Source organism: Ahaetulla prasina, chromosome 14 (genome assembly GCF_028640845.1).
Source record: "Ahaetulla prasina isolate Xishuangbanna chromosome 14, ASM2864084v1, whole genome shotgun sequence".
Classification (NCBI taxonomy): domain Eukaryota; kingdom Metazoa; phylum Chordata; class Lepidosauria; order Squamata; family Colubridae; genus Ahaetulla; species Ahaetulla prasina.
The window spans coordinates 19,857,475-19,875,240 of NC_080552.1; the positions used below are offsets into that span (position 1 = coordinate 19,857,475).

Genomic DNA, 17,766 nt, shown 5'->3' on the forward strand with positions numbered 1-17,766 from the left:
CTTGTGGACTTCAACTCCCAGAGTTCCTCAGCCAGCAAAGCTGGGAGTTGAAGTCCGCAAGTCTTAAAAGTTGCCAAGGTTGGAGTGTGCGTTTGTGAATGTGTCTGCGTGCGCACACGTGTGTGTTTTTCATCAGAACAACAGAAAAGAACTCCTCGATCCCGATTCCTTTTCAGGAACAAATGAAAAAAATAGAAGCACAAATGCAGATGACGGGAGTCGAAAATATTATTATTATCTGGGTTTTTGTCTGATGGTTAAAAAGCAGGATTCGCTCTCTGGGCTGACGGTGCTGATGTTATCCATCAAGTTGTGTCTGACTCTTGGGCATTCTACGGGCCAGGTCTCTTCCCATCTTGCCTTACACAGGTAGTCCTCAATTTACAACTGTTCCATTTCGCGACCGTTCAAATTTAAAACGGCGCTGAAGAATGTGACTTTTCACACTTGATGGCCGTTGTAGCCTCCCTGTGTGGTCATGAGATCAAAAGTCAGCCTGCTTGGCAACCGGTTCATACTTACGACCGTTGCAATGTCCCCAGGGGTCACGTGATCCTCTTTTACGACCTTCTGACAAGCCAAGTCCATGAGAAAGCCAGATTCATTTAACAACCGGGTTACTAACGTCGCAATTTGCAGTGATTTGCTTGACAAGGTCATCCAATGGGGCAAGGCTCACTCAACAACTGTCTCACTTAACGACAGAAACGTTGGGGCTCAATTGTGGTCGTATGAGGCGAGGACCAGCTGTACTTCTTTTGAGTTTTTCTATGCTGTGGCTGGGGTCAGCTTTGATGGTGTCCAGCCGCCGTGTTCTTTCAATGGCCTGGTTTCCTTTTCCTTTTCTATTTTTAAAAAGGACGTGGTGGCTCAGTGGCTGAGATGCTGAGTTTGTCAGTTGAAAGGCCGGCAGTTCAGCGGTTCGAATCCCTAGTGCCACATAACGGGGTGAGCTCCCGTTGCTCATCCCAGCTTCTGCCAACCTAGCAGTTCGAAAGCACGTAAAAAAATGCAAGTAGAAAAATAGGGACCACCTTTGGTGGGAAGGGAACAGTGTTCTGTGCGTCTTTGGCGTTGAGTCATGGCCACATGACCACGGAGACGTCTTCGGACAACGCTGGCTCTTCGGCTTTGAAACGGAGATGAGCACTGCCCCCTAGAGTCCAGAACGACTAGCACATACGTGCGAGGGGAACTTTTACCTTTACCTTCCAAATGTAATTGTTTTCTCCAGTGAATTCCCCCACCTGACACGCCCAAAATAACCGAGACGTAAATGCCTTTTTATTTTATTTTAATTTTAATTTTCTAGCAGACAAGCTGAATGTAGAACTCCCCCTTTTAAGTTAGTGTTTCATACTTCCTCACAATAAACTATTTTAAGGAGCAGCTTTGGTGAAGAAAAAAAGGGAATGAAAACCAACCAAGGACAATAAAAACAACAACAACAATGAACCCACAAACCCAAATATATACCACAATCACAGCTGATTGGCAGATCAATATATATATCACCAAAGGGGAGGGAGAGAGGGAGGAATGGGGAAATGGGGGGGGTGGGGAAATATTTCACCAAGTTGTTTTTTTCAGTGCTTTTTTTTTTTAAAAAAAAGAAAGTGATCCATCTTCACCCTGTCTTTTCAAGTCTGTGCAGGTGTCAGAGCTGGCTGCCTTGCTAGAGAACAAAGAATCTGTTCTACATTATCCGTAGACCCTGGATGGAGGACTCCAATGTCTAGATGAGGATAGAGAGGAGGGGGGGGGAAGAAATAAGGAAGCAGGTTATTCACCATGGCAACCGAAACCAACCACAGCTGTACGGAAATCTACAGTAGTGGCCAAAATTGTGGAAACCTTTTGGGAAAAGTGTATCTTTGAGGTTTGATGGCTAATAACACCACTATTTATTTATTTTTTTGGAGTTTCAAGATAATCCTATTCCACTGCTGGAATGGCCTGAGAATAGCCCAGACCTTCACCGAATTGAAAATCTATGGATTTTCCGATGAAAGAAACTTGTTTAGTCAGAAGCGACCCAGCAATAAAACCCAGTTAATAGAACCCATCCTTCAATCTTGGTTTCACATTATAACAGCTGCAGAACTCAAAGACTTGGTTCACTCCATGGGAAGACGTTGTAAGGCCGTCATTCATGCTAAAGGTTACCCAACTAAGGATTAACTGACATGGGGATCATTTTTGTATATCTATCCTACAGCTATCAGAACTTCAAATCTTAAGCCGTAAGTAATCCTGGGGTGGTGGGTGCATCATAACTTTGAACGGTCGGTAAGCAATTGGTCATAAATGGAGGACTACCTGCAAAAAACTTGAACACCGAAGCTCAGCTTCCTTTGTAAAATAATCCCATTTCTAGAGCTCCTTCTGTTCTATCCCAAGACCCCAAGTTGATCAGTAGCCGGAGCAGCTAACAAAATAATACCTTGAACAACAGAATAATGTCTCTGTTTTAAGTTTTAAGAAGAATATGCTCAGGTTCCTAACGCTATTTACTGCCTGGCACGAAGAATAAGATCTTAGATGTTAAGTTTCAGTTAAGATGACTTATACAAATAACAGATTAACAGAGTTGGAAGGGACCTTGTAGGTCACCTAGTCCAACCCCCTCCCCAAACAGGAGACCCTAGACCATTTCCGACAGATGGCAGTCCAGTCTCTTCTTGAAAGCTTCCAGTGATGAAGCTCCCACAACTTCCGAAGGCAATTTCTGTCTATTGATTGATTGTTCTCACTGGCAGAAAATTTCTCCTTATTTCCAGGTTGAATCTCTCCTTGTTCAGTTTCCATCCATTATTCCTTGTCTGGCCTTCGGGTGTCTTTGGAAAATAGCTTGAACACCCCCCTCCTCTCTGTGACAGCCCCTCAAATTTTGGACGACTGCTATCCTATCTCCCCTGGTCCTTCTCTTCACTAGACTAGCCAGGCCCAGTTCCTGCAACCGTTCATCGTATGTTTTAGCCTCCTGCCCCCTAATCATCCTGGTTGCTCTTATACACAAGAGTCGAGTCAACTAACGGTCAGCATTGAATTGGAGCTAAGTAAACAGAGTTCAAGAGGGACTGGATTTAGCTCCTTTGTGGGAGCGTACAGATTCTAGGCTGATTCCTCTCTTGACTCCACCCTCTCCTTCTCCTACACAATTAACAGAGGAGCTGGCAAATGTTACGTCAACCAGAGGGTTGTCTGGCATAATCCATCAAGGATAATCTGGGAGGTCAAACGTACCTTGAAGTCCCAGATGGTCATTGCTCCGTCAATACCAGTGGTGCAAAACTTGCGACAATCTTGCTTGTCCACTTCATAAATAGACACTTGACTGCAAGCAGAGGAGGAGGAGGAGAATAGAACCGGCATTAGGCTCAGAAGAAATTGTACAACTGTTTTAATTTTGTTTTGAAATATGCTTTGAGTAATGTTTTGGTACTGTTTTATTATGCGTTTTGGAAACCGCCCAGTTCACTGAGGGGAAATGGGAGGTGTAGAGATTGGTGAATGAATAGGTAAACAGATCCTGATGATTATATGAAGAAGTTGCAGGATGCAATCTAAAGTTTGGGAGAACATGAAGCCTTCTCAGGAGGAACTATGCAGGTCAATTCTTTCATATTCCAATTCAGGTTTTTCATGGGAAAATATTTCAGTAGCTAGCAATCGAACTTCTAGATCAGAGGTCTCCAAACTTGGCAACTTTTAAGACTGGCTGAGGAATTCTGGGAGTTGAAGTCCACAAGTCTTAAAAGTTGCCAAGGTTGGAGACCCCTGCTATAGACAGGACCCTTGCCAGACTAAAGTGCAACCTGCAAAACGACCCTACGGTCACTCACGTAATGCTGTTCTGATGCAGCGTCTCCAGTGTAGCGTGGCGGTCTTCCGTGGTGGCTCTTTTGTCCATGTTGCGGAAACGCTCCATGGCCGAAACGTTGCGCTGAATGCTCTGCTTAGGAATGTCAAGCTTCGAGACAAAGTTGAGGGCTCCGCGGTCGTCACAGTTGAAAAGCATCGGGCAGCAATCATGGCCCTGGAAGGAAACAGCGCATTTGTGCTTTGGATCGGCGTTTCTCGAGCCTGACCACTTGGAAGCCGCGGGGACTTCAACTCCCAGAATTCCCCAGCTCTCAAGAGCTTCCCACACTAAGCAAAGGCACTTACAGCAGCCACCACGCTGTTCTCCGAGACGAAGGATACGCTCAGCAAGGGGAGAAACTCGGTTTTCAGTTGAGAGAGCCTAAAACACAAGGCAGGCGGTTAAGAACGTAGCATCGCACCAAAACCTTTTCCATTGTTTGCACTGTGTAAAACAATCACCTTGTCCACTAAGGCAATTCCGAAGTACAAAACCAGCAGACCCCCACATCTCAATTACTGAGCCCTGGTGGCGCCACTGCGCCACCAGGGCAGGATTGTAGGCAAACTCTGCCCACAGCCTGGAGTTCGATCCTGACGAGGTTCAAGGTAAGACTCAGCCTTCCCTGCTTCCGAGGTTGGTAAAATGAGGACTGAGATTGTTGGGGATGATACCCTAACACTGTAAATCACCCAGAGTGTGCTGTAAAGCACTACAGGGGCCATATATAAGCCTAAATAGGATTGCTATTGTCTGCGGTGTAAGCTGGATGCCTGAGGCTAAATGTACTTCTTTAGAATTGGCTGTTGTGACCCAGGCCCAAGTAGATAGTATTAGACCTTACAGGAGGGGCCAATCATTTCTTGGCCCTACTCCCGAGTCGTCCTCTTTGCTTGAGCTGCTCTTGCCTTCTGGCAGCTCTTCTCATGCATGCACTAGGAACAGGCTCCTCCTGTTCCTCTGCCTCACTACTGTCAGCCTCTGGAGGCTCTGGAGTCCGCACATCACTCCCCAATGGTCCTGGCTCCATCTCTGACGCAGAGCACTCATGCGGGCCTTCCCCAGCCTCCAGGACTGGCCCACACTCTTCCTCAGCCTCATCACTGTCCGATTCTGCTGCCAGCTCTCCAGGCTGCTGGCAGACCACAACACTGGGAGACCCGCTCCATGGGCAGGCAAAACAGTTGGACCCCCGCACTGGATGGCCTTCAGAGAAACATTCCCTCAACCCGTCGCAGCTACTTACATCATGTTTTTCGAGGCGTCTGCAACGGACACGGTGCTATCGTGGCTGACCCAGGCGAGACGGTTCCCGCTGGCAGAAAAACTGACACTATGGACCCAACCGCCGCTGCCGGTGCCTCCGAATTCCGCCATCAGCTGCCCAAAGGGCATTTTGGAGCCCCAAGGCGTGCTGGCGGGTTTTTCATCCACTTCCTTAATGTAGGCTGAAAACACCCTGTGGGAGGCGAAACTCAAGTTAGGGGAAATGTTACAGAGAAAGATAAGTTGCCTTGACTTACGACCACAATTGAGCCCAACATTTCTGCTGCTAAGCAAGACAGTTGTGAAGTAAGCTCTGTCCCATTTTAAGACTTTTCTTGCCACCATTCTATCTGGTAAAAGTCTTTGATGAGTTGCAAACTTTGATGTTAAGTACCGTATTTTTCGGAATATAAGACGCACCTTAGTTTTTGGGGAGGAAAATAAGAAAAAAGCTGACTGCCAGATAGATCCACCTCCCGAAATACCCCCAGTCAGCTGTTCCCAGAGGTGAATTTTAGCAACAGGTTCCTTGGTTGTGAGCTCTGTGCCTTGCTTTTTTTTGCTGCCTCTGAAACTTCTGAAACTCCGTTTCAGAAAAAAACTCCTTTTTCTGCCTCTGACAGCCTCCGAAACAGCTTCAGAAAAAAAGCCTCTGAAACTCTGTTTGGAGGCTTTTTTTCTGAAGCTCCGTTTCTGATGCTTTTTTCAGCCTCTGAAACCTCCGTTTGAAAAGCTGGGCAGGGCTACGTTTGGAGTATAAGACGCACCCAGATTTTCACCCTCTTTTTTGGGGGAAAAGGGTGCGTCTTATACTCCAAAAAATACGGTATTAAAACAGCAGTTAAGCAGACATTAATAAGTTTTTTAAAAACCCCACAAAAATTTAAAAAACTAACTATCTGAAATAAAATAGGAATAAAGGACTGGACGATGGTACTGGGCTAAATTTTAAAGAGAGCCATTTTGAGAAAACCAAGGAAGTCAATTCTGTGAGGGTATGGGAAAACAATGCGTTATTTAAAGGCTGTTACTATCTGGATGGAAACAGCAGGGAACTGCAAATATAGAAAAATAAGCCCTTCACTTTAATGAAATCGCTTTTTGTGAGATTTGAAGGATATTTCTCTCTCCACCCCCAACCACCCGCCACAGACATTTTCTCCGCTTGGAATCTCCAAATTCAAAGGAATTGTTGGATGGCTTTAAAGTCATCCGTTTGGAATATTAAAACAGTGCCTGCTGGTAACCATGGGGAAAAGGCAGCCTTTTGAAAAAGCCAAGGCTGCGTTGCTCGTTAGGTGGAACGCTGGCGGAAAAGCCATTTTGTAAGAAGAAAATGCCACTGTGAGCTCCAGCTGCTCAGTTAGCAAAACCCTCAATTGAGCGAGATTTCTGCGTCTCAACCAGGGGTGAAATGCTCCCGCTTCGGACTGGATCTCCCGATCCGGAAGCGATGGCGGCAGGTGGTTCGGAGAACCGGTAGCAAAAATCTCTGCCCCTCCCATGCCAGCTGAGCTGCGCGATCATCAGAGGGGTTGTTTTTTTTTTTTTTACTTTTAAAAGCATTTTTTCTTCGGCCGAAAAAAATGCTTTTAAAAGTTAAAAAAAAAAGCCTCTGATGATCGCGCGGCTCAGCTGGGATCGTCAGAGCCTTTTAAAAGCATTTTTTCCACAACCTCTTCGGTACACTGTCGGCACGCAACGACAAAAAGGTTAGCCATCACTGTTCTATACAATTTCAGATAAATGGCTATCCAGTCTCCTCTTAAAAACCTCCAGTGATGAAGCACAGACAACTTCTGGTGGCAAGCTGTTCCGCTGGTTAATTTGTCCTTACTGTTATGAAGCTTCTCCCTTAATTCCAGGTTGCTTCTGTCTTTGATTAGTTTCTACCCACTGCTTCTTGTCCTACCCTTAGGGGCTTGGAGAATAGCTTGACTCCCTCTTCTTTGGGGGGCAGCCCCTCAAATACTGGAATACCGTTTCATAAAAGCTATGAGCGTTCTCACCTGCACTTAAAATCACAGGATCCGGCTGCCAGCAAGACGTTATTCGGGTGCCAATCGAGGCTAAGGACAGTGGAACGAATGGGCTTCTTGATATGCTTGCTCACCCACCTAGGAAACAGGAAAAGGACCTCTCGCATCACTCTCCTTAAGCTACGGTGCACTAAAGATTGCCATTCAAATCCCTGTTGGCCGCAAAATGGGTCCAAACACTGCAACTGACTGGCTGACCTCATGACACCAATCTGGTCGGCTCCTACGTCCATAAAGGTGAAGTTTTCTCCTGCCCTGTTTTGTCCAACTCTAGGGGTCAGTGGTCATCTTCATTTCCTAGCCAAAGGAGCCAGCGTTGTCCAAAGATGCCTCTGTGGCCATGTGGCCAGCATGACTATACGCCAAAGTGCATGGAACACTGCTACCTTCCCACAGAAGTGGTACCTATTCATCTACTCGCATTTTCATGCTTTCAAACTGCTAAGTGGGCAGGAGCTGAGGTGAGTGATGGGAGCTCGCCCCGTTGCATGGCGCTGGGTCTCAAACCCGGGCTCTCCAGCTGACAAGCTCAGCCTCTTTAACTGCCAAGCCATTGTGCCTCCCTACTTCAATAGTTACTTGTTAATTGAAGGTTTCAAATGCTAAGCTAAGGTTCCTTGGTTTTAAAACCAAGGAATCTTAGCTTAGCATTTGAAACCTTCTATTTTAACGTTAGCTCCATTCTTTAGCCCATCATGAAGATACTTTGGGAGCAGACGGAGCTGGGTAATCTTTCTGGGAACGCAGCCACGAACTCCGGGACGAGTTCCATTTACTTTCAAGTCACATAAAAGAGGAGGAAGAGCGAGAGGCCGACTGCTCGGCAGTGAATTCACCGCCAGGAACCCCATTTCCCAGTTTGTTATCGGGCCAAGGGTTGTCAGTTGCAAGAGAGGAACCCGCTCACTCACCAGTCATTTTCAGATTCGAAGTAGCAGACGGAGATGAGCCGAGCACCACTTCCGACCGCAAATTTGTTCTCCAGAGGGGACCATTTCACAAAGGTGGCTGCCCGGTTGATCCGGAGGATGACCAAAGTCGGCTTCCAAACGCCGTCCTTCTGACTCCAGACGTAAGCGTTGCGGTCAGCACCGCAGGTCACAATGCGGTCGCTCTTGGGGGCCCAGTCGATGCCTGTAAATTGAGAGAATTGAGGGCTGTTTTCAAAGGCAAACGTGAGAGGAACGTCATGGCAACCGGCTCAGCTTCCGAAGGCCACCATTCTGAAATCATTGCTGTGGTTTCTCAATCTTGGCAAGTTTCAGATGCATGGACTTCAACTCCCAGAATTCCCCCCCAGCCAGCATGCCACAGAGAACCAAGGAAACAAGATGCCTATGGAGCTTCATCCATCGGGTGGAATGCCAAGAAAAAGGAAACAGGGAATGCAGGATCTTCAAAACAAAACGAACTGAAGCTGTCGTTTATGAGAGAATTCATTCATTCTGTCAATCTCTTTTCCCAGATGAAACAGAGATGCCCATCTGCTTCTCCTTGGTCTTCACGTTTTCTTTCTCAGCCTCTGAGATTTGTCTTACATCAGGTGTCCTATGTGTTTTACACAATCGTGCATAACACACCTCCTCTTTAACCCCTAAAGTGGTTTAACCAGGAATTCGGAAGAACAAACTTTTCAAGAAAAAGACAAATGATTCTCATGAAATGGGCCATAAATGTTGGATTAATCATATGCGGATGATATATATATCACCCCAGCAATGGATACAATTTCCAATGGAAAAATGCTTAAAAGAGGCATTTTACTCTCACAGGAAATCAGAGGGTTGTCTCTGCAGAACTTTGCAGGTTGTGTAGGATTTTTCTCTCTCTACAAGACAGAAGCTGCCTGAGTTGATGCTGCTCTTACCGGTGATGTGTCCATTGTGTTCCTTCAGTTCATGAGCTTTCACCCACTGGTTCCCATTCTTCTTGTAAATGTGAACTTCGTGGTTATTCGGGCTAATGGCAATCTCTGCCAAGAGAACCATTGGATTTGCGTTAACAAAAACAGAGAGAGAAAAAATGAAAAAGAGAAAGAGAGAGGGAGGGAGGTTTAGAAAACATTCTTCACTGAATCTCATCCTTTTCTTAGAAGTAATTTTTCCCAAACCGAGAGACTCAATCTAATAATGTGTATAAGGCACATGGCAGTGAATATAAAATGAAAAGAAAACACAATGGTAACAAGCCAAAGAATGTTAAACAGCAGTTGACGCTAAAGTTCAATTCAACAGAAGATGCCTTGGTGAAAAGAACTGCCACGAGGGGGAAAAAACTGGCTTACCCTGACGGATAAACTTCAGCAGTAAAAAATCTATAGCCATGAAAGATAGAAAGGGGAGGTTTCCACCTTTTGCACACTTTTCGTACCTGTCTTTACATCAGAAGCGTGCAGCCAAGAACGTGAGGTGTTTCAAGAGAGAAACAGCAGAGTGTGACGAGGTTAAAACAGCCTTCTGTTGTTCCTGTCCTACACATTTTGCAAACTGTCCCTCGCAAGAAAACTTAAACAGAACCTCAGTTGTGGGGTCCTTGGCGCTGTGTGAGCTTGGTGGCCTTCTTTGCAATCATTTCACTACCAAACTGTGGTAAGTCACGTCATCAGTGCTGGGCATTACCTACTTTGGTAATGAAACACCTGCAAGAAAGCCCCCAAGCTCACACAGCACCAAGGACGTCACAATTCACCTCCACAAATATTCTCTTCTACCTAGAACAGGGGTGTCAAACTCGATTTCATTGAGGGCCGCATCTGGGTTGTGTTTGACCTCGGGGCTGGATGGGCATGGTGGTGTGGGCGTGACCAGGGTGGGTGTGGCCAGCTTGATGTCACTCGTGTCAATAGGCTCTTGTTGTTGTTTTTTGTTTTTTTTAATTTGAATTTATATCCCGCCCTTCTCCGAAGACTCAGGGCGGCTTACACTATGTCAAGCAATAGTCTTCATCCATTTGTATATTATATACAAAGTCCACTTATTGCCCCCAACAATCTGGGTCCTCATTTTTTTTTTTATTTGCATTTATATCCCGCCCTTCTCCGAAGACTCAGGGCGGCTTACACTATGTTAAGCAATAGTCTTCATCCTATTTGTATATTTATATACAAAGTCAACTTATTGCCCCCAACAATCTGGGTCCTCATTTATACCTTATAAAGGATGGAAGGCTGTCAACCTTCTTCCCTCCCTCTCTCTCTCTTTCTCCCTCTCCCAACCTCTCTTTCTCCCTCCCCCTTCTCTCTCTCTTTCTCCCTCCCCCTTCTCTCTCTCTTTCTCCCTCTCCCCTTCCCTCTCTCTTTCTCCCTCCCCCTTCTCTCTCTCTTTCTCCCTCCCCCCTCTCTCTTTCTCCCTCCCTCCTCTCTCTTTCCCCCTTCTTATTATTTATTTTATTTATTTGAATTTATATCCCGCCCTTCTCCAAAGACTCAGGGCGGCTTACACTATGTCAAGCAATAGTCTTCATCCTATTTGTATATTTATATACAAAGTCAACTTATTGCCCCCAACAATCTGGGTCCTCATTTTACCTACCTTATAAAGGATGGAAGGCTGAGTCAACCTTGGGCCTAGTGGGACTCGAACCTGCAGTAATTGTAATTGCAGGCAGCTGTGTTAATAACAGACTGCATTAGCCTGTTGAGCCACAAGAGGCCCACAAGAGGCCCTTGTTTTTATTGGCAGAGGCACTGCAAGCCGGTCCTTCACTATTTCCAGGATGGGCCCATGGGCCACATCCAACCCCCGGGCCTTGAGTTTGCCACCCCTAGAACCTTAATTACTAGCAGCTCTGGATTTTCAGCAGAGTATCAAATAAATATTTACTGAAATCATAGTTTATAGAACCATCATGGTGACACTCACGCGTTCGATCTCGGTTCCAGGCATGGCAGGTGATTGGCTCAAGTAAGAACTGGTGGAGGGACATTCTGGCAGAAGGATCTTAAAAGGATCTGGACAGAGATAAGCCAACAATCAGACGGTGTTTACATATCAAACCATAAACGTAATGGAGAGAGGTGTTGCCACCATAAAATGTATTCAAGGCTTGTTTAAAATTTGGTTTGAGAAAGAAAGGAGCCTTCCCAAGATCACAATCACAAAAGCAGAGAAAGAACTGGCTGCCATAGCCCCAAGCAGTCCATGGGGGTGATATACAGCTGGAAATGTCAGCAAACTGAACCATCTTAATATATGTACATCAAATCAATGACTCTCATACGCTGGAATGAGCCCATAATCAGGGCAGCGTAACGATAAAACAGGTAAGTCATCTAATGACTCTCCAAACTGACCCAACCTATCTTTTTCCCCAGACAGGAAGCTGTGCAGACCAGGCCCTTTGGATTAGTTTATGGTTCAAAGGATTACCGAACACTGGAAAATGGATTTTATTCAGCAGCCTATGCATATTTTTACATTTATTTCCATTTCAATTGCCTTACGAGTCTCTCAGATCAAAACAGGAGATGTGTTTCTATCTGTCTAGATCAGGGGTCGGCAACCTTAAACACTCAAAGAGCCACAAAGATCCTAACCAGAAGCCCCCCATTCAATTCTAGAGCCAATCGGAAGTCCAGTTCCCCCACCTATGGGGACTGCCAATCATTGCCAATCATAGAAAGGAAGCAGCAAATATTTCTGGTAGCCTATTTTCTAGATCAGGGGTCTCCAACCTTGGCAGCTTTTAAGACTTGTGGACTTCAACTCCCAGAATCCCACAGCCAGCAAAGCTGCCAAGACTGGAGACCCCTGTTCTAGATAGGAGAAAGGCAAGACATCCTTTTCTGGCGGAGCCCTTTTGTAAACAGGATTGCAGGGTGGTTTATTTACAACATTCGGCTTCCGTGGGCTGGGACCTCCCTTGACAGCTGTATGCCTCTCCTACCCTATCATTACAATTAGTAATAATAAGTCTTCTTCTTCTTGTGCCATATCTGTCATCGGACGTTGGCCATCCTATTTTTATCAACAGCCGCATGAAACAGTGCTGCTGAGTTTTGTGCAAACCAGTCCCTTAGATTTTGAAGCCATGACGTTCTTCTTCTGCCTGGACCTCCTTTGCCTTCAATCTTTCCTTGGAGGATTAAAGTGAAGGATGCTGTATTTTTCCAGGTGTCGCATCACAGGTCCAAAATATTCTAACTTTCACGTTTTGATGGTTTTCCTTGGCTTTCCCAGGAAGCTTATCACGTCCTCATTTCTGAGGACTTAAGAATTTAAGGATGGTATATTAATATCCTGGGAATCACGATTATTGTTTCCTGGATTAGTCAAGTGGGTGAGACCAAAAATGATATAAAGGAAAAGATTCCCCTGGCACATATGTGCTAGTCATTGCCGACTCTAGGGGGCGGTGCTCATCTCCGTTTCAAAGCCGAAGAGCCAGCGCTGTCCGAAGACGTCTCCGTGGTCATGTGGCCGGCATGACTCAATGCCAAAGGCGCACGGAACGCTGTTACCTTCCCACCAAAGGTGGTCCCTATTTTTCTACTTGCATTTTTACGTGCTTTCGAAACTGCTAGGTTTGCAGAAGCTGGGAGAAGTAATGGGAGCTCATCCCGTTACACGGCAGCACCAGGGATTCGAACCGCCGAGCTGCCGACCTTTCGAAGCTCAATGTCCTAGCCCCTGAGCCACCGCGTCCCTTAAAAATGATATAGGAATATATAATAAAATGATATATCTGGAATGATGTAGGGTCTCCTGCTTGAGCCGGGGGCTGGACTAGAAGACCTCCAAGCTCCCTTCCAGCTCCTCTACTTGTGCCATATCCATCATCGGACGTTAGCGATCATGTTGGCCATCCTATTTTTTATCAACAGCCGCACGAAAAAGTGCTGCTGAGTTTTGTCCCTTAGATTTGGAAGCCATGATGTTCTTCTTCTGCCTGGACCTCCTTTGCCTTCGATCTTTCCTTGGAGGATTAAAGTGAAGGATGTTGTATTTTTCCAGGTGTCCGAAATATTCTAACTTTTGCTTTTTTTACAGTTTTGATGATTTTTTCCCTTGGCTTTCCCAGGCGGCTGATCACAATTAGTATCATACAACACCAACACACACATCACATTGCTAGAGCTTTTCCAATGTGAGTCAGTTGTGTTGTGTTATAACAATAACAACAACAGAGTTGGAAGGGACCTTGGAGGCCTTCTAGCCCAACCCCCTGCCCAGGCAGGAAACCCTACACCATCTCAGTCAGATGGTTATCCAATCTCTTCTTAAAAACTTCCAGTGTTGGAGCATTCACAACTTCTGCAGGCAAGTCGTTCCACTTATTAATTGTTCTCACTGTCAGGAAATTTCTCCTTAGTTCTAAGTTGCTTCTTTCCTTGATCAGTTTCCACGTCCATCAGTTTAAACGTCCATCCTCAATATTTCTCTGGGATCTGAAAATCAGCATTGGGGATCAAAAGGGGAGAGCGCGTGATCCAAAAAGGAAACCCTGTTTATTTACTATTGCACAGATTTTTTAAAAAAAGGTTCCGCTTTTAGAGAACTTAAGAGAATGCGTGCAGGTGGTCCTCGACTTACGACCCCACAATTTCCGTTGTTCAGTGAGGAATTTGTTCAGCGAGTTTTGCCCCAGGTTACGCCTTTTCTCGCCGTATCCCTTGTGGAGGGAACCCCTGCGGTCCTTAAACGAGTCACGCGGGTCGTTAAGCAAATCCTGCTTCCCCGTCGATTTGGCTCGTCGGGTGTTGGTCGCCAAAGGGGGATCATCAGGGAACGCTGCGACCGTCGTAAATACGAGTCAACCGTCAAGCGCCCGAGTGTAAATCACGTGACCGTGGGGGCGATGCTGCCGTAAGTGTGAAAAACGGTCGTTAAGTGTGAAGAATGGTCCCGAGTCCCTTTTTTCAGTGCTGCTGTTAACTTCGGTCACTAAACGAACGGTTGTAAGTCGAGGACTGCCTGTAGCTCCCCATCTCCTCACTATTAAAAGCCGAGAACACCATTTTGGGCCCAATCCATGAAATTATAGCATTTTGAGGGGGGCTTGACATACATTTATTTTCCATAAAGGGGTTCGCGCCCCTCCCCCCGCCCGGTTAAGGAAGACCCTCCCCCCCCTTCTCCCGCAAAGGCTCCGTCGCGTCCCTCCCCGGCCTTCACTCACCTCCCAGGCCTGAGGGAAGCGGGGCTCGCGGACTCTGGTCAGTCAACGCGGCTCCGCTCCTCGAGAAGCGACCGACGGCAACGACAAGAAGGCGCGGTCGCCAAGCAGGGCCCGGCTCTGGGACAAGAGCCACTGCGCCTGCGCAAACTCCCCCTGTGCCATAGCGCGCCTGCGCAGTGGGACAGAAGTTCTCGCCCTCTGACCTCTTCTCCCGCCACGCCTCCTCCCCATACTGGGCGGGCGACGCTTCTTGCGCCTGCGCTCGGGAGGGCTGCGTTCCGGAAGGGAGGGTTCCTCCCTGACTGCGCTTGCGCGAGGAAACAGGTTAGGTTGGGGAAAAAAGGCAAAGACGGGGTGATGTAGTGCGCCTGCGCGGGTGAGAAGGCGACCTGGGCGTGGGAATAGTACCGGAGCAGCGAATCTCGAGATTAAATTAAAAGCGAGATAAAAGTCTTTGTGAAATAATCTCGGGCATGGGAGCAATATTTGCAGAAGGGGCTGGGTTGTTTCTCCCCACGGAGATAAACGCATGGGTGCAGCGAAAGAGACGTGCCATTTGCTGCACACACTGCAGATTTAACGATAACAAGAGTTGGAGGGGGACCTTGGAGGTCATCTAGTCCAACCCCCTGCTCACGCAGGAGACCTAGGCTAGGGATTCGAACCGCCGACCTTTCTGATCGGCAAGCTCAGCGTCTTAGCCACTGAGCCACCCCAGCCAGGTATTTTATGTTGTTGTTTTCCCCAACAGTTTTCCTGCTGTTTGCAATTTTGGGGAAGGGGCCACAAGTTGATATGCAACCCACTTTCTGTTTCCGAAGAAGGGATCCGGCTGAGCATTTATTTATTTTATTTATTTATTTATTTACATTTATATCCAGCCCTTCTCCGAAGACTCAGGGCGGCTTACAGTGTGTAAGGCAATAGTCTCATTCTATTTGTATATTTACAAAGTCAACTTTTATTGCCCCCCCCAACAATCTGGGTCCTCATTTTACCTACCTTATAAAGGATGGAAGGCTGAGTCAACCTCGGGCCTGGTGGGGCTTGAACCTGCAGTAATTGCAGGCTGCTGTGTTCTAATAACAGGCTATCTTACAGCCTGAGCTACCACGGCCCTGAGCATGAGAAACTGCCATCCCGTGCAAGCTTTCCTTTGGAAATAAAAGGCTCTCGCCCAGAAAAATAACCCCCCTTTCTTATTTGTAGAACGTAAATGATATTTAACGAATCGATGCATTTCGATGAAGTCTGTTTAATGAAACCTCTCTAGTGCTTAAAGCAATATATACCGGTATGCTGTGATTTCTCCAATATTTAAGATTCTTCCATAACTCTTTGGCAATTTTCAAACATTTTTGTTTTTTGTTTCTTCAAAAATATATGAGGCCAAAACGATTTGCATAATTTTCTTCCTGCGTATCTTAGGTGTGCTTTGTGCATATGGAGCAATTGGGTTCACGCCATATAGTTTACTTATTTATTAAGCAAAGCATAATTGACTCAAGCCATGAATCAGGAATTAGAAAATAAAATGAATTCATACAATGTGCTAAAGGAAAACCAAAAAAACAAACAAACCACATTTGGCTTAATGGTTGCGTAAACCTCTCCATAAGCAAGTGTAGGTTATATAGTGTTGGGACTGAGCCTCACCGGAGGCCTGGATATTTAGGTACAAAAATGCTAATTTTACTGCGAAGGATTGTTTTTTCTGTTGGCTGGATTTGGGCTATGTATATTTTTTAAAAAGTTAAATTTTGCAACTGGGTCAGTTAAAAATTGCACAAACTTTAGCATTCCAAAGGTATTTTGCTGCTGGGGGAAGGTGAGTGGTTGGGTTTCAAACCCCCCCCCCTCTCCCCCATGTGTTCTCCCTAGCTGCACAGTCCTCAATTTACAACTTAACGGTTGGGACAGGAGCTTCCATCGCTGAGTGAGGCCGTTATTAAGTGAGCCACAATCCCTTCCTGCGGTTGTTAAGCAAATCACACGTTGAAGCAAATCTGGCTTGTCTCATTGACTTTCCTTTTTGGAAGGTCAGCTAGTGATCACCTGACCCAGGACGCTGCGATTGTCATAAATACATGCTCGTTGCCACATGCTCGAATTTTGATTATGGGACCCGTGGGGATGTCGCAAGGGTTGTAAGTGTGAGGACAGGTTCCGAGTCATTTTTAAAGGAAGGGGAGGGATCACAGGAAAGCAAAAGGACTCCCACCAAATCTCTTTTCCAACGGATGAAGCTTTATTCAAACTAAACAACGAAGATTGCTCCAAGTAGGGTAGCATTTACAAGAGACAACCCAAGCTGGATCCTCCGTTTTCCGTCCTTGACATGAAAACGCAAACAGACTGCATTCAGAACAGACGCCATTTATTCTGAGAACTTGTCTATGGTCCATCATCTTCTTGATGAAGAAAATCGGATGCTTGGACGGACCGTTAGCAGAGCCCTTTTCTTCCTCCAAAGGGCCGAGAAGCTCTTCTTCCTTTCCACTCTCCTTCTCCTACTTCCTTGCAAGTGCCTTTATAAACGACTTCGGGTTGCTCCAGTCCTCCCTACGGTACGCAAGCAATCTTCCCACCGGCTGCAGCCGTCTGAGATGCTGAGCCTGTCAGACTAGAAAGGAAAGGCGATTTAGCTGGGGCAAGCCAGAGCACAAAAGGAGAAGGGAAAACAGAAGAGAAGAAGGGCATCAAGGATGACAAGCAAAAAAAAAGCCAAGACAGTCCAGCAGCCTTTTAGAAAAAGTACCTTATTTATTTATTTATTTATTTATTTATTTATTTATTTATTTATTTATTTATTTAAATTTTTATACCGCCCTTCTCCCGAAGGACTCAGGGCGGTGTACGGCCAAAGTTAAAACAATAAAGTATACAAAATTAAAATATCAATTTAAAATACATATTCAATAATGGCCGAATTAAAACCGTCAATAGACCCAACCTAAAATACCCCATATAAAATTACAAAAAAATTAAAAATTTAAGAAATTTAAAAATCAGGCCAGTCCCGCTTGGATAAATAAATAAGTTTTTAATTCCCGGCGAAAGGTCCGAAGGTCAGATATTTGGTGCAAACCGGGGGGGGAAGTTCGTTCCAGAGGGTAGGTGCTCCAACAGAGAAGGCCCTTCCCCTGGGGGCCGCCAGCCGGCATTGCTTGGCGGACGGCACCCTGAGAAGACCCTCTGTGTGAGCGTACGGGTCGGTGGGAGGCATAAGGTAACAGCAGGCGGTCCCGTAAGTACCCGGGCCCTAAGCCATGGAGCGCTTTGAAGGTGGTCACCAACACCTTGAAGCGCACCTGAAAGACCACAGGTAGCCAGTGTAGACTGCGCAGGAGTGGTGTTACCCAGGAGCAACGTGGAGCTCCCTCAATCACCCGCGCAGCTGCATTCTGGACTAGCTGGAGTCTCCGAGTGCACTTCAGGGGTAGCCCCATGTAGAGAGCATTGCAATAATCCAGACCAGAA

General features: G+C 46.2%; 2 protein-coding genes across 3 annotated transcripts in view; both read right to left on the minus strand.

The window, feature by feature from the left end:
• Positions 1 to 1,281: 1,281 nt before the first annotated feature.
• ARPC1A (actin related protein 2/3 complex subunit 1A) lies at positions 1,282 to 14,444 on the minus strand. 2 transcript variants are annotated; one of them, XM_058157441.1, is made up of 11 exons: positions 14,287 to 14,433; positions 13,459 to 13,555; positions 11,031 to 11,119; positions 9,038 to 9,142; positions 8,082 to 8,304; positions 7,141 to 7,248; positions 5,112 to 5,324; positions 4,171 to 4,246; positions 3,846 to 4,039; positions 3,247 to 3,337; positions 1,282 to 1,735 (listed from the first exon to the last, which is right to left on the minus strand). In XM_058157441.1, the coding sequence occupies exons 3-11, from the start codon at positions 11,092 to 11,094 to the stop codon at positions 1,697 to 1,699; spliced, it is 1,113 nt and encodes a 370-aa protein (XP_058013424.1). In that variant the 5' UTR covers positions 11,095 to 11,119; positions 13,459 to 13,555; positions 14,287 to 14,433; the 3' UTR covers positions 1,282 to 1,696. The 2 variants fall into 2 exon arrangements, with proteins under 2 accessions (XP_058013424.1, XP_058013423.1); XM_058157440.1 differs by lacking the exon at positions 13,459 to 13,555 and having other exon boundaries at positions 14,287 to 14,444.
• A 2,160-nt stretch (positions 14,445 to 16,604) lies between these two features.
• The window catches only part of LOC131185179 (myosin-16), a 59,995-nt gene continuing 58,833 nt past the window's right edge, over positions 16,605 to 17,766 (minus strand). The window contains exon 43 of the mRNA XM_058157439.1: positions 16,605 to 16,909. The gene's annotated coding sequence lies outside the window, so the exon portion shown is untranslated. The remainder of the gene's footprint in view (positions 16,910 to 17,766) is intronic.